Source organism: Pan paniscus, chromosome 2 (assembly GCF_029289425.2).
Source record: "Pan paniscus chromosome 2, NHGRI_mPanPan1-v2.0_pri, whole genome shotgun sequence".
Taxonomy (NCBI): domain Eukaryota; kingdom Metazoa; phylum Chordata; class Mammalia; order Primates; family Hominidae; genus Pan; species Pan paniscus.
Window position 1 is genome coordinate 47,649,618 of NC_085926.1, and position 14,823 is coordinate 47,664,440.

General features: G+C 40.1%; 1 protein-coding gene across 2 annotated transcripts in view; it reads right to left on the minus strand.

Moving 5' to 3' along the window:
• The window catches only part of SMARCC1 (SWI/SNF related, matrix associated, actin dependent regulator of chromatin subfamily c member 1), a 195,208-nt gene that overhangs the window by 105,468 nt on the left and 74,917 nt on the right, over positions 1-14,823 (minus strand). For both annotated transcript variants that reach the window (XM_008971765.7, XM_034956331.3), the window contains 3 exons: positions 14,087-14,208; positions 8,956-9,080; positions 953-1,012 (listed from right to left, as the gene is read on the minus strand). In XM_008971765.7, the coding sequence (XP_008970013.2) occupies positions 953-1,012; positions 8,956-9,080; positions 14,087-14,208 (307 nt within the window). The remainder of the gene's footprint in view (positions 1-952; positions 1,013-8,955; positions 9,081-14,086; positions 14,209-14,823) is intronic.

Consider the following 14,823-nt stretch of genomic DNA (forward strand, 5'->3'; position numbering starts at 1 on the left):
CTCAAGAATTATACCTTACTTGTGAAAATGTACTCTAAGACTTGGAAATACTAGGAAAGGATGATGTCATTCTCATTTTATACTGCTTAGAAACTTTAATTTGGCTTACAAAGTATTAACACTCCATAGATTTTTGTTCTAACAATACAGTATCATTTTGCATACTGTTACAAAAACAATTCTTTCAGTGACATTTGAAAAAGTACTTTAATTAGAACTATTTCCTTAAAACTCATATTCTTATTCAATTATATTATTACCACCTTCGCTAGTTTGTAGAAAAATATTATGCTCCAAGAGGGGGAGATCACTAAGAATGGCAACAATGGATCACAGGAAATTAACTCTCTTAACAACAGTAGCAAACCAAATCATAATGGCACTAAGAATAAGCCACAGCTAATATCCTGTAGTAGCTAAGCACAAGTCTCACTTAAGAAAGGAGTATCGGCCAGTCACGGTGGCTCACGCCTGTAATCCCAGCACTTTGGGAGGCCGAGACAGGCGGATCATGAGGTCAGGAGTTCGAGACAGGCCTGACCAACATGGTGAAACCCCGTCTCCACTAAAAATACAAAAATTAGCTGGGCGTGGTGGCGCAAGCCTGTAATCCTAGCTACTCAGGAGGCTGAGACAGGACAATCACTTAAACCCAGGAGGCAGAGGTTGCAGTGAGCCCTGGGTGACAGAGCGAGATTCCGTCTCAAAAAAAAAAGAAAAGAAGGAGTGTATCAAGCTGGGCATGGTGGTGTGTGCCTATAATCCGAACTACTTGGAAGACTAAGGTAGGAAAATCGCTGGAGCCCAGAAGTTTAAAGCTGTGGTGAGCTATATTACACCACTGCACTCCAGCCTGACCAACAGAACAAGACCTTGGAAGAATAGACTATCAAAGGAGATGACATATTCAAGACAGAAAGCACAGACCAGTGTATAGATTTTAGGTGCTTACCTAGATCTGCTACAGTTCCTCCTTTAACAGGTGTATTTTCACTATCTTTCTTTAGGTTCACTAGAAAAAGAAAAAAAAGAGTTATGTTTATGTGGGAAAAGTTGTACTTCTTTTTAGAAAGAAAACAGAATAGGACATGATTAAACGACATGCATCTCACTACAACTGCAACACCATTCAATACACTTTCAGGTAAAAATCGTAAGCCCAGCTATGAAATATTTAACAGACTATATTCTCATTACCCAAGCACCATATAGTTTCATCATAAAAGCAAACAATACAAAATACTCAACAAAACATGAAAATAATCTTTCAATCCCTTCCACAAAAGTTTTTTTATTAAAGTTTATGATGCATTTGTTTTGATTCTCACTTCTAATCCATTCATTCTTTTAAAAAAAATTAAGGAAGAACTAATACCTTTTTAGTTTGTTTTCAGACAGGGACTCAGTCTGTCGCCCAGACTTGAGTGCAGTGGTGCGATCATGGCTCACTGCAGCCTTGACCTCCCAGGCTCAAGCGATCCTTTGATCTCAGGCTCCCAAGTAATTGGGACTATGGGCGCATGCCACCACACCTAGTTAATTTTTGTATTTTTTATAGAAACATGGTTTTGCCATGTTGCCCAGGCTGGTCTCGAACTCCTGAGCTCATGCAATCCACTCGCATCAGCCTCCCAAAATGCCGGGATCACAGACATGAGCCACTGCGTCCGGCCAAACGAATATCTTTTATACATCCACATGGATGTCAAAATATATCCTGAGAGTTTTTTAACTCTATGTAAATGTTATCAATACTGTGCTTAGTTCTTAGCACGGACCTTCTTTCCATGTAAGAACTTTAAATTACATTACATTTCTTTCATTTTTACAAGTCCACTGTGTCCATAGGTGGACTGTAAGTTAACCAGCCCTACACTGATGGAAACCATGTTTATTCTGAATATTTCACTGTTCAAAAACATTCTTTTGTAATTATCTTTGTGGGTGCATGCAATTATTTAAGATAAACTCTAAAAATAAAACACTGCAACTAGAGGTACACATTTAAAAATTTTTAAAACACAGCCAAGGCCAGGTGAGGTGGCTCATGCCTGTAATCCCAGCACTTTGGGAGGTTGAGGCAGGTGTATCACTTGAGGTCAGGAGTCTTAGACCAGCCTGGCCAACATGGTGAAATTCTGTCTGTACTAAAATACAAAAACTAGCTGGGCATGGTGGTGCGCATCTGTAATCCCAGCTACTCGGGAGGCTAAGGCAGGAGAATCACTTGAACCTGGGAGGTGGAAGTTGCAATGAGCTGAGATCGCACCACTGCATTCCAGCCTGGACAATAGAGCAAGACTCAGTCTCAAAAACAACAACAACAAAAAACCACAGCCAAATTGCATTGAATGTCTTCATTAATTTACACTTTCATCAACAGCATTTGATAGTACTCATTCCTCAAAACTTTCACACTTTTCCATCTACCTTTTAGGTTTTGAAAATCTTATAGATGCAAATAGTGATTTGAAGAACTTGCATATTCTTAAGTGAGGTTGACCATCTGTTCACAGACTTCTTGGCCATGTATTTATTTCTAACAAATTACCAATCTGACATAATCAACGGTAAATACTATGTAATTTAGTCTAAGGGGTTCAGATTCTTTATACATTTTTAGGATTCTAGTCCTTTGTTAAATGGTAAATACTTTCTCCCCCTACCAAAAAAACCTGTTTAAAGTGCTAAATTTCTTACATTTTAACCTCAATTATGTAACAGTGATTCTAAACATATTTGATGAGCTAAACACATAGTAACGGGAAAAAATGTGTGCTCACAAAATTCGTATGTTGAAACCCAACTGTAGTGTCCTGGTATTTAGAAGTGAGGCCTTTGGAAAATAATTAAGTCAGGAGGATAGGCCCCTCAAGAACAGGATTAATGCCCTTATAACTGGGTGTAGTGGCTCATGCCTGTAAGTCCTAGCTACCAGGGATGCTGAGGCACAAGAAACGCTTGAGCCTAGGAGGAGAAGGCTGCAGTGAGTTATGATCGCATAGCTGTTATTCCAGTCTGGGTGACAATGCAAGTATGTACTTTACAATAATTAATTTAATGTTATGTGAAGTATATCTCAATTAAAACAATGCTATATTATGCATAAAATCATACACTGGAAAACTGAATGCCTGTTTTCTACTTCACCCTCAGCATCTGTACCTGTAGTGGTTGAATAAAAGTTACTTTGTCATCCAGGCGCGGTGGCTCATGCTTGTAATCGCAGAACTTTGGAAGGACAAGGCAGGCGGATCACCTAAGGTCAGGAGTTCAAGACCAGCCTGGCCAACGTGGTGAAACCCTGTCTCTACTAAAAATACAAAAATTAGTAGGGCATGGTGGAAGGCACCTGTAATCCCAGCTACTAGGGAGGCTGAAGCAGAAAAATCACACGAACCCGGCGGAGGTTGCAGTGAGCAGAGATCATGCCAATGCACTCCAGCCTGGGCAACAGAGCAAGATTCTGTCTCAAAAAAAAAAAAAAAAAAAAAAAAGTTGGACGCAGTGTGGCTCACGCCTGTAATCCCAGCACTTTAGGCAGCTGAGGTGGGCAGATCACTTGAGGTCAGGAGTTCAAGACCAGCCTGGGCAACACACTGAAACCCTATTTCTAATAAAAATACAAAAATTAGCCAGACAGAGTGGTGCACATCTGTAATCCCAGCTACTCGGGAGGCTGAGGCATGAGAATCACTTGAACTCAAGAGGCGGAGGTTGCAGTGAGCCGAGATTATGCCACGGCACTCAAGCCTGGGTGACTGAGCAAGACGCTGTCTCAAAAAAAAAAAAAAGGTGGGGGGGCCCAGGCGAGGTGGCTCGTGCCTGTAATCCTAGCACTTTGGGAGGCCAAGGTGGGTGGATCACCTGAGATTAGAAGTTCGAGACCAGCCTGGCCAATATGGCAAAACCCCATCTCTACTAAAAATACAAAAAAAATTAGCCAGGCGTGGTGGCGGGCGCCTATAATCTCAGCTACTCAGGAGGCTGAGGCAGGACAATCACTAGAATCCTGGGGGCTGAGGTTGCAGTGAGCTGAGATTGCACCACTGCACTCCAACCTCGGCAACAGAGCGAGACTCTGTCTCAGAAACAAAACAAAACACAAACAAATTTATACAACACTAGACTCAAAAATGGCACAACATATGTCCTTTTCAAGTAGTATAAGCAAAGGTTCACCAAAGTAGACTATATGCTGTGTAATAAAACAAGTGTGAACAATTTTTTTTTTTGGAAACAGAGCTTCACTCGTCGCCCAGGCTGGAGTGCAACGGTGCAATCTCGGCTCACTGCAACCTCTGCCTCCCAAGTTCAAGTGATTCTCCTGCCTCAGCCTCCTGAGTAGCTGGGATTACAGGCACCCACCACCACACCCGGCTAATTTTTTTTTGTATTTTTAGTAGAGACAGGGTTTCACCATGTTGTCCAGGCTGGTCTTGAACTCTTGACCTCAGGTGATCCACCCGCCTTGACCTCCCAAAGTGGTGGGATTACAGGCATGAGCCACCGCGCCCAGCCAAGTGTGAATAAATTTCGAAAGACTAGATTTTCAGTGAATGATTTTGGGTTTTTTTGAATCGGGGTCTCACTCCTTAGCCCAGGCTGCAGTGCAGTGATGCAATCATGGCTCACTGAAGCCTCAATGTCCTTGGTCTCCAGCAATCCTCTCACTGAATAGCTAGGACTACAGGGAAAGGCCACCATGTCCAGCTCTGCCATCGATTTTAATTAGGAATTAACTACAAAATAAGCCAGACATGGTAGCTTGCAATTTGGGAGGCTGAGGAGGGTAGATTGCTTGAGCTCAGGAGTTTGAGACCAGCTTGGGCGGTATGGCAAGACCGTGTCTCTACAATGAATAAAAATTAAGCAAATGTGGTGGTGAGCACCTGTATCCCAGCTGAAACGAGAGGCTGAGGTGGGAGGATCACTTGAGTGAGCAGCAAGACGTGACTGCCAATGCACTCCAGCCTGGGCGAAAGAGCAAGAGATCCTGACTTTTTTTTTTTTTTTTAGATGGAGTCTGGCTCTGTCGCCCAGGCTGGAGTGCCCTGGCGTGATCGTGGCTCACTGCAACCTCCGCCTCCCGGGTTCAAGCGATTCTCTTGCCTCAGCCTCCCGAGTAGCCTGGGACTACAGGTATGCGCCACCACGCCAGGCTAATTTTTGTATTTTTAGTAGAGCTCTGGTTTCAACTTGTTGGCCAGGCTAGTCTTGAACTCCTGACCTCAAGTGATCCTCCCGCCTCAGCCTACCCAAATACTGGGATTACAGGTGTGAGCCACTGCACCTGGCCTTGACCCTGACTCTTAAGGGAAAAAAAAAAAAAAATTCCAAACTCATTTTATGAGGCCAGCATAACCATGACAGCAAAACCTGATGAGAAAATGCTAAGAACAGAAAGTTAAAGATCAATATCTGGCCGGGCACAGTGGCTCACGCCTGTAATCCCAGCACTTTGGGAGGCCAAGGCGGGCGGATCACGAGGTCAGGAGATCGAGACCATCCTGGCTAACATGGTGAAACCCCATCTCTACTAAAAATACAAAAAAATTAGCCAGGCATGGTAGTGGGCACCTGTATTCCCAGCTACTCAGGAGGCTGAGGCAGGAGAACGGTGTGAACCCGGGAGGTAGAGCGTGCAGTGAGTCGAGATCGCGCCACTGCACTCCAGCCTGGGCGAGAGCGAGACTCCGCCTCAAAAAAAAAAAAAAAAAAAAAAGATCAATATCCTCCACAAATACAGACTAAAATAATCCTTTTAAAGTATATTAAACAATCAAATATAGCCAACACATTAAAAAAAAATACAATGTCATCAAATGAGGTAAATTCCAGGAATGCAAAGTTGATTCAACCACTACAAAAATCTTACAATTAAATAATATTAACTGATTAAAAGGAGAAATATCATTACATCAGTGGATACTGAAGAACGGTATCAAAATTTGGCATTCATTCATAAAAACTCAGAAAAATCCAGGAAGAAAGCTTCCTGAAATTGATGAAACATCTATTGTGTGATATCACACACCATGGTAAAATATAAATGTGTTCTTTCGAAGACAGAGAAAAAAGCAAAAATGTCTGCTTTCTAAACCGCTATTAAAAATTACAGTGGAGGTATAATATAATTGGAGGTTTGTGTAATAGAAAATCCTAAGAAATCTACAAAAAAGTGCCAGAATACATGATTTTTAAAAAAGCAATAGAATACATGGCCAAAAATTAAGGAATATTAATTCTCTTTCCACATACTAGGAAAAAATAAGTGGAAAAATTTACACTGTCAGTAACAAAAAAAATGAGATATAAATTTAACAAAATGTGAAAGACCTCTAATAAAACATACAAACCACAGAAGAGGAAAAATTACATTAAATGCTGGTGCTAAAACTTACATGGAAAACCTAAGAGCTATAATAGCAAAAACAATATTGAAAAATGTGAACAGAAGTTGAAGGAGTTTACTCAATTTCAATACTCACTAAAAAAAAACTATAATAACTCAGGCCCTGTGGTATTAAGTACAATGAGATGGTTAGAATAGAATACTGAATCTAAATGTAGACATGTGTGATGATTTTCAACAAAGGCAGCAAAATAGTTCAATGTGAGAAGTAGTGTCTTTTCAGCAAATGGTATACAAACAACTAAATACCTATGTGGGGAATAAAATTAACTTCAACCCTTAATTCATAACATCCTCAAAAACAACTTTAAATTGGGTCACAGACCTAACTATAAAAGCAGAAGGCATAAGCTTTCTACAAGAAAACACAGAAAAACACATTTGCAACACTAATATAGGCAAAAAATTTCTTAGGACACAAGATAAGTTAAGAGTACCTGTCCTCCAAAAAAAAAGTGTTAAGAAAATGAAAATCCAAGCAACTGTGAATAGGGGCTTGAACTGGTTATACTTAAATTCAGAAAAATCAAATGCTAAATTTATAAATTCACTAGAAAACAGAAAACCAATAAAAAGGACAAGTACTAATTCTCCTGTTTATTATTTTTTTTATCCTTTAATCCCTCCATCTGGAGTTCAAGAACTGCTTGGGACATTTTCCTTGCATCTTTGTCACCTTCAGCGTTAGTGCTTTAGCCTTCGACCAGACAACACACCATCAGCTGAGTGCAAAATACAGACAGACCAACACTGATGAGTCTAGCTTCTCCTAGTATTCTTAACTGCCCTGTATGTATATACATATGTATATACATATATACATCCAGTGCCCATCTTATACATATGTATATTGCCCTATATGTCTATACATATGTATATTGCTCTATATGTCTATACATAGGTATATACATATATTGCCCTACATGTATATATCTATGTATATACATATATACACCCAGTGCCCATCTTAATTATCAATTGCTCTGTGTTTAGTGCCAGATAAATCATACAGACTTATCAATTGCTCTGTTTAGTGCCATATAAACCATATAGTCTTCTCCTATTTTTAACTGTATACTTCCTGAGTTTTAGTAACTCATCTTACTTTTAGATCCAGATAGCTTCCTATATTTTACAAATTTCTCAACAATGAAAAATAATGTTCTGGTTTTCCTAGGCTTTTTTTTAATACTCTTTTCTGTCTGTCACTGTACAAGTTTAGGGCAGGAGAGATGGTTATATGCTTCATATACATCTTAATCTAAATCCTAGATCTTTTTCTTCTACTTTTTCATTATTTTTCATGCTCACAGAATAGTAAAATAAAAAAGAGATAGAATTTACTACAATCCTTCATCTTAGGCTGTTTTGAAGAACTGTAATTCATCTCCTAATAACCAGAAAAGGTTCTAATTCCTCCTGTTATTTCATTTCAATAAAGTATATTAAAAAAAAAACCTACCAATAACTTTAATGACTTAGTTTCTAGTCCCCAAATTTTAAATCTCCACTTTCTAGATTTCAGTGAAATTCTATAAACTTGGATGATTAGTATGAGACCTGTAATTCACCAACTGATTATATATAGTCTCTTATTTACAAGCTGCTCCCACAAAGATGGGTGAAGAAGGCTAATAAATCATAAAATGCCTATCATAGGTCTTTACTTTTCGAAGTATGCTAGAGCTTATTTTTTGAAAATGTGATCACTGGCTCACTGAGGACACAAACATTTAATGGTCAATAAAAAATACCTTATCAATAAAGAACATTTTGGGTTGGTTTTTGTTTTTGTTTTTGAGACTGAGTCTCACTCTGTCGCCCAGGCTGGAGTGCAGTGGTATGATCTCAGCTCACTGCAACCTCCGCCTCCTGCAGCCTCCTTCAAATGATTCTTCTGCCTCAGCCTCCGGAGTAGCTGGAATTACAGGCACGCACCACCATGCCTGGCTAATTTCTATATTTTTAGTAGAGATGGGGTTTCACCACATTGGCCAGGCTGGTCTTGAACTCCCGACCTCAAGTGATCTGTCTGCTTTGGTCTCCCCAAGTGCTGGGGTTACAGGTATAAGCCACCATGGCCAGCCCACTTTGAATTTAATTACATTGAATAGAAGTTAGGCCAGAATTTACATAACTGGTAACTAAGGTTCATCACACTTAGAAGAAATTCATTACCAGAGAACTTCAAATTTGCATTCACATAAAGCATTCCCTAGAGATTTCAATAAGTTAAACTATATATAGGTACGTATTCCACTTTTTCATATGAATGTGATTCTGTTGCAATTTAAAAACCATTAATTTTAAAACATTACTAAATTAAAGATGTTTTTGGTCGCTGTAAGTTTTCTCTATAAACAAAGAGTAAAACTACTCAAATGATTAAAGAAAATTAAAAAAAGATATCCATAAAAGGGACAATCTATTCATACTTGAAAGTCGAGAACTGTGGACCCACAGCAAGCAATGAATCATCCCATGGTATTGCTGAGAATGACTAAATTAAATCTAACACTCTCATGCAGAAGAATACAAACCATTTTTGGGAAGTACTACTTCTTCTATATTGGGTACAGGTGTTGGGTCTTCCATATCCTTGGTTAGATCTTCTTGCTCATCTTCCTCTTTCTGACTTCTGCGCTTCCCATAAAGGCTAGCTTGGCTAAAACATACAAGTATATGAAATATAAACAAGACTGATTATAGCTACTGATAGCAAACAGTTTCTGAGGTTGTACACCTTCATTATTTGTAGAACATATGCTCAAGATCACTTTAAAAGACAAACAGTAGGTCGGTCGCGGTAGTTCATGCCTGTAATCAGAGCACTTTGGGAGGCCGAGGCAGGTGGATCACTAAGGTCAGGAGTTTGAGACCAGCCTGACCAACATAGCGAATCCCCGCCTCTACTGAAAATACAAAAATAAGCCGGGCATGGTGGCAGGCGCCTGTAATCCCATCTGCTCAGCAGGCTGAGGTAGGAGAATCGCTTGAACCCGGAAGGTGGAGGTTGGAGTGAGCTGAGATGGCGCCAGTGCACTCCTCCCTGGGTGACAGAGAGAGACTCCATCTAAAAGAATTTTTTAAAAATAAAAAAGTCAAACATTAAAAAGAAAAAATTAGATAACTTCCCCCAAATTACATCTAACCAGCCAATAAAAGAAAAATAAAAGTTAACAGGCATAAAAAATGGGCAAAAAATCCTACTAGACAATTGCGGGCAGTATCACAAAAGGGACCTAAATTAGTGTAATAAAATAACAACTGCTAAGGAAATATGATATATTCTAAGATTATAAGCAATCACATATGTGATCAAAGATACGTACCATTGTGTTTTAATGGCCCTTTTATCATCCAAATATCAGGAACTACAAGTAGAATCCCTAAATATAGTACTAATTCTTTTGTATAAAATCTTCCACTGCTCTTGCACCAAAAATTCAATCAAATCATTATTAATTTTAAAACTAATAAATGTCAGGGGGCTCAAAAAAAAAAACAAAACCCCCAGTGATGATTCTTTACCTTTAGGGATTACAAGGGATATAGGACAGAAATCTTTACCTCACATAACATGATTCATACAGAGAGAAATACGATAGAAGTATTATATTTCAGTGCAGAGAAACGAATAAAAGTACCAAGAAAATACATCATAGAGAGATTGTAAGGACTGAAGGTCAGAGTTAAGCTGAACCTTGAGAATTGCTTAACAATTCACTAAGAGGTAAGGGCTGGGTGTGGTGGCTCATGCCTGTAATCCCAGAACATTGGAAGGGCAAGGCAGAAGAATTGCTCGAGGCCAGGAGTTCGAGACCAGCCTCGGAAACAGGGCGAGACCCCATCTCTACCAAAAAACAAAAAATTTAAATTTTAAGACAGGGTCTCACTCTGTTGTCCAAGCTGGAATGCAGTGGTGCAATCACAGGTCACTGCATCCTTGAACTCCTCAGCTCAAGTGATCCTCCTGCCTCAGGCTCCTGAGTAGCTGAGACTATAGGTGCACACCATCATGCCCAGACTATTTTTCTTTCTCTAATTTATTCTAGATACAGGGTTTCACTATGTTGCCTCAGGTGATCTCAAACTTAAGCCATCCTCCTACCTTGGCCTCCCAAAGTGCTGGGATTGCAGGCAAGAGCCACTGGCTCCTGGCCCAAAAAGTTTTGTTTTCTTTTCTTTTGTTTTGGTGGGGGCGGGGGTAGGAGACAGTCTTGCTCTGTTGCCCAGGCTGGAGAGAAGTGGCACTATCTCAGCTCACTGCAATCTTTTCCTTCCCAGGTTCAAGCAATTCTCATGCCTCAGCCTCCCCAGTAGCTGGGATTACAAGGGCGCTCAATCACGCACCGGCTAATTTTTTTTTTGTATTTTTAGTAGAGACGGGGTTTCACCATGCTGCCCAGGCTGGTCTCTAACTCCTGAGCTCAGGCAATCTGCCCACCTCAGCCTCCCAAAGTGCTAGGATTACAGGCATGGGCCATCACGCCCGGCCTCCAAAAAGTTTTTAATGCTAAGCCGGGCATGGTGGCACGCACCTGTAGTCCTAGCCACTGAGGAGGACTGCTTGACCTCGGGGTTTTAAGGTTACATGACTGCACCACTGCCCTCCAGCCTTTATTCTGCATCCTGAAGCACTGTCTTGTTTTAATTATTATTTTTATTCATTTATTCCTCAGCAGATGTTATTATACTAATTTAAACCCCTAATTTATTTGTTATCATTTTTTATTTTTTTCTGCCAAAGAGCAAGATCTTGTCTGGCAAAAATAAATAAATAAAATAATAAAGAAAGACAATGCTTCAGGATGTAGAATAATGGCCAAAAGGTATAAGAAAAGAAAAACACACTTGCTTTGGGAAGTACTGGGTAGCAATCTAAACTGCACTGTGAAGTGAGAGTGGAAATGGAGAAAAAGCTGTCTGAAACAGCATGCTGGGCCAGCCTGAGTTCTACAGTGCAAAGCGAATGCTCAAAGTTCCCTTTGAGGGATGACATTGGCTTAGGTTGAATAGGATACATAAAGTAAAATTTTTTTCCAAATAAAAATCGCATGATGAGTTTTGTTTTTGTTTTTGAGATAGAGTCTTCCTCTGTCACCCAGGCTAGAGTGCAGTGGCGCGATCTCAGCTCACTGCAAGCTCCGCCTCCTGGGTTCATGCCATTCTCCTGCCTCAGCCTCTTGAGTAGCTGGGACTACAGGCGCCTGCCACCACACCCGGCTAATTTTTTTTGTATTTTTAGTAGAGACAGGGTTTCACAGTGTTAGCCAGCATGGTCTCGATCTCCTGACCTCGTGATCCGCCCGTCTCGGCCTCCCAAAGTGCTGGGATTACAGGCGTGAGCCACTGCACCCGGCCTTTATTTATTTATTTTTTAAACAAAAGGAAGGAGAGTACACTTGGAAGAGGGCCAAGCAGGCAACTTGAAAGACAAGTGCTGCATGATGATTTTTTAAAAGCCTATAAACCTAAAGGCAGCAGAGAGATAAAATACTTAAAGGGGAAGAAAACATACAGTGCAGATGAATGAAACAAAAGTTGGGAAAACAGATTTCAAAATATTTTCTAAGTATATTTTCAACATAACTAAGGAGAAATGTAAAATGAGAAAAGGCATGGTCATTACAAGGCAAATGTATTCCATTAAAGTACATGCATACATATATTTTAGAGAACTCAATCTGGTATGCGTTATATTCAGAGTAGAGGGTACATGTCACCACTGTGAGCCTCATGCCTCCTAGAGATCACATCTTGGTTCAATAACCACTGGTGTCCTGGCACCCCATTTTATCTCATTATAGTTGACAGTGCGCTCCCTGCAAAGATCTCATGTAGCTCCAAAATCTCTGAACAGCAACAACAATATTCAGATTAGAAATGTAAGAAACAGGCCAGGTGTGGTGGCTCACGCAAATAATCCCAACACTTCGGGAGGCCGAGGTGGAAGAATTGCTTGAGACCAGGAGTTGGAGACCAGTGTGGGTAACAAGACAAGACACTATCTCTACAAAAAATACAAAAATTAGCTGGGTGGGGTATTGCGCACCTGTAGTCTCAGCTACTCCAGAGGCTGAGGTAGGAGAATCGCCTGAGCCCAGGAGATGGAGGCTGCAATGGGCCAAGATCGCACCACTGTGCTCCAGTCTGGGCAACAGAGCAAGACCCTGTCTCAAAAAAAAAGATAAAATGTTAAATATATATAAAAAGAATGTAGGCCAGGCACGGTGGCTCATGACCCTGTCTCAAAAAAAAAAAAAAGATGAAATGTTAAACATATATAAAAGGAATGTATGCCAGGCACAGTGGTTCACGCCTGTAATCCCAGCACTTTGGGAGGCCGAGGCAGGTGGATCACGAGGTCAGGAGATTGAGACCATCCTGACCAACGTGGTGAAACCCCGTCTCTACTAAAAATACAAAAAAAATTAGCTGGGCGTGGTGGCACGAGCCTGTAGTCCCAGCCACTAGGGAGGCTGAGGCAGGACAATCGCTTGAACATGGGAGGCAGAGGTTGCAGTGAGCTGAGATTGTGCCACTGCACTCCAGCCTGGCAACAGAGCGAGACTCCGTCTCAAAAAAAAAAAAAAAAAAAAAAGGAACTGTAAAAAATAGTTACCCCATAAACAGCTAACGAAAAATCTATTTTTATAATTTCAATTTTCATGTCATAATATGTGTGGGCTCAAAAACTAAGTTTTTAAAGGTTTTTTGATGAGTGTAACTTGCTTAATAATATATGAAACTAAGAGGTTTTTAAATGTCCCTAAAGACTTCTATTAGTAAGAGTGTTGTCATAACTACCCTTCAGGAAATAATACGATTCAAGGCATGTTCTGGGAACAGAAATGCCAACTAGGGTAGAGAGGAAAGTCTATATAAGGAAGCTGCAGGAGAGATGTCAATTGTATCTTTACACTTCAATCAACATCCAAAAAGTTGACTGTCACATGAAAATAATCAATTTACAAACCATAATTGTCTTGCTAAGTCTAAACAATAAGAATTATAATGAAAATATTTTAAGCTAGGCAAACCAGAAATTATGTAACTTAATATATACCAATTAATTATTAAGTACTATTTACCATTTATTAAGTGTGTATTTAAAGCCAGGCAATGTGCAAAGGCTTTAAAGTCTCATTTAACCCTCAAAACAATCTATTCAGTAGAAATCGTAATCCTCATTCAACCAAAGCTCACTAAGTACAAAAGTGTAGCCCTGAACCAGGCGTTGTACTGCCATGCTTTGCAGAACATCAAGCAGCCACATATTCATCTCTTCTATGAGCTTATTTGATCACAAATGGGACAAGTGGTAAAATCAGAAAATGAGACACTAAACATGGTGAATATAAGGTCTTAAACTTCTTACCAGTCCTGCTTCTCAATACATACTTAGATACAAAAAAAAAAAAAAAAAATCCAAGTGATTCTCCAGCCTCAGCCTCCCAAGTAGCTGGGATGACAGGCGCGCACCACCGTGCCCAGCTAATTTTTATATTTTTAGTAGAGACGAGGTTTCACCATGTTGGCCAGGCTGGATTTGAACTCCTGACCTCAGTTGATCTGCCCACCTCAGCCTCCAAAAGTGCTGGGATTATAAGTGTAAGCCACCGCGTCCAGCCTGTTTTAATGCCCTTTGAATCATGTAATAGTTCTTACCCTTTCTTCCCACTCTTCTTCCGTGATTCTGTTGGTGTCGGAGGGGGAGGCGAAGGCGAATGTTTCCTCTTTCGAGCATTAGCTGATGTTTTTCTATCTCTTCTTTCTGGACTTCTGACTGGCTAGGAAGAAGTAAATGGAAATAAGTATCAGCTATCTTTGCTCCTCAGTTTCTACAAATCCTTGGCAAAAGGTGAATCTCCACACACAAAGACAACAGCATATCCTTAGTTCAGAGCAAATAAAAAGAATATCATTAATCATCCAGGAACACCAGTAATCAAGAAACTTTCCCTGACCTTTCAGGTGATATATATCATCAATGGAAATATCGGCTATCAGTTATTCAAACTATGCTATAACAGACATGCTGAAACCCTGCACAACTAAAAACTGCTACTGTTCACATTCTGTTTTGAGGTGAGAAATGTATTTCAATAACTACTGGAAAAATGTGAAATACACTCTACTAAACTGACAAAATACAAAGACAGGCCAAACGATCCTGTGAAAATGTAGCATTATGGGAATTATTCTTAATCTCTAAAATAAACAGAAGATAACTTTATGTCATAAGAAATGTTAAGCAAGATGGCAACATGATTTAAAGTCAATGTCTAGGCTGGGTGCCATGGCTCATGCCTGTAATCTCAGCAATTTGGGAAGCCGAGGCGGGAAGATCACTTGAGGCAAGGAGTTCAAGACCAACCTCTCCAACACAGGGAAAGCCCATCTCT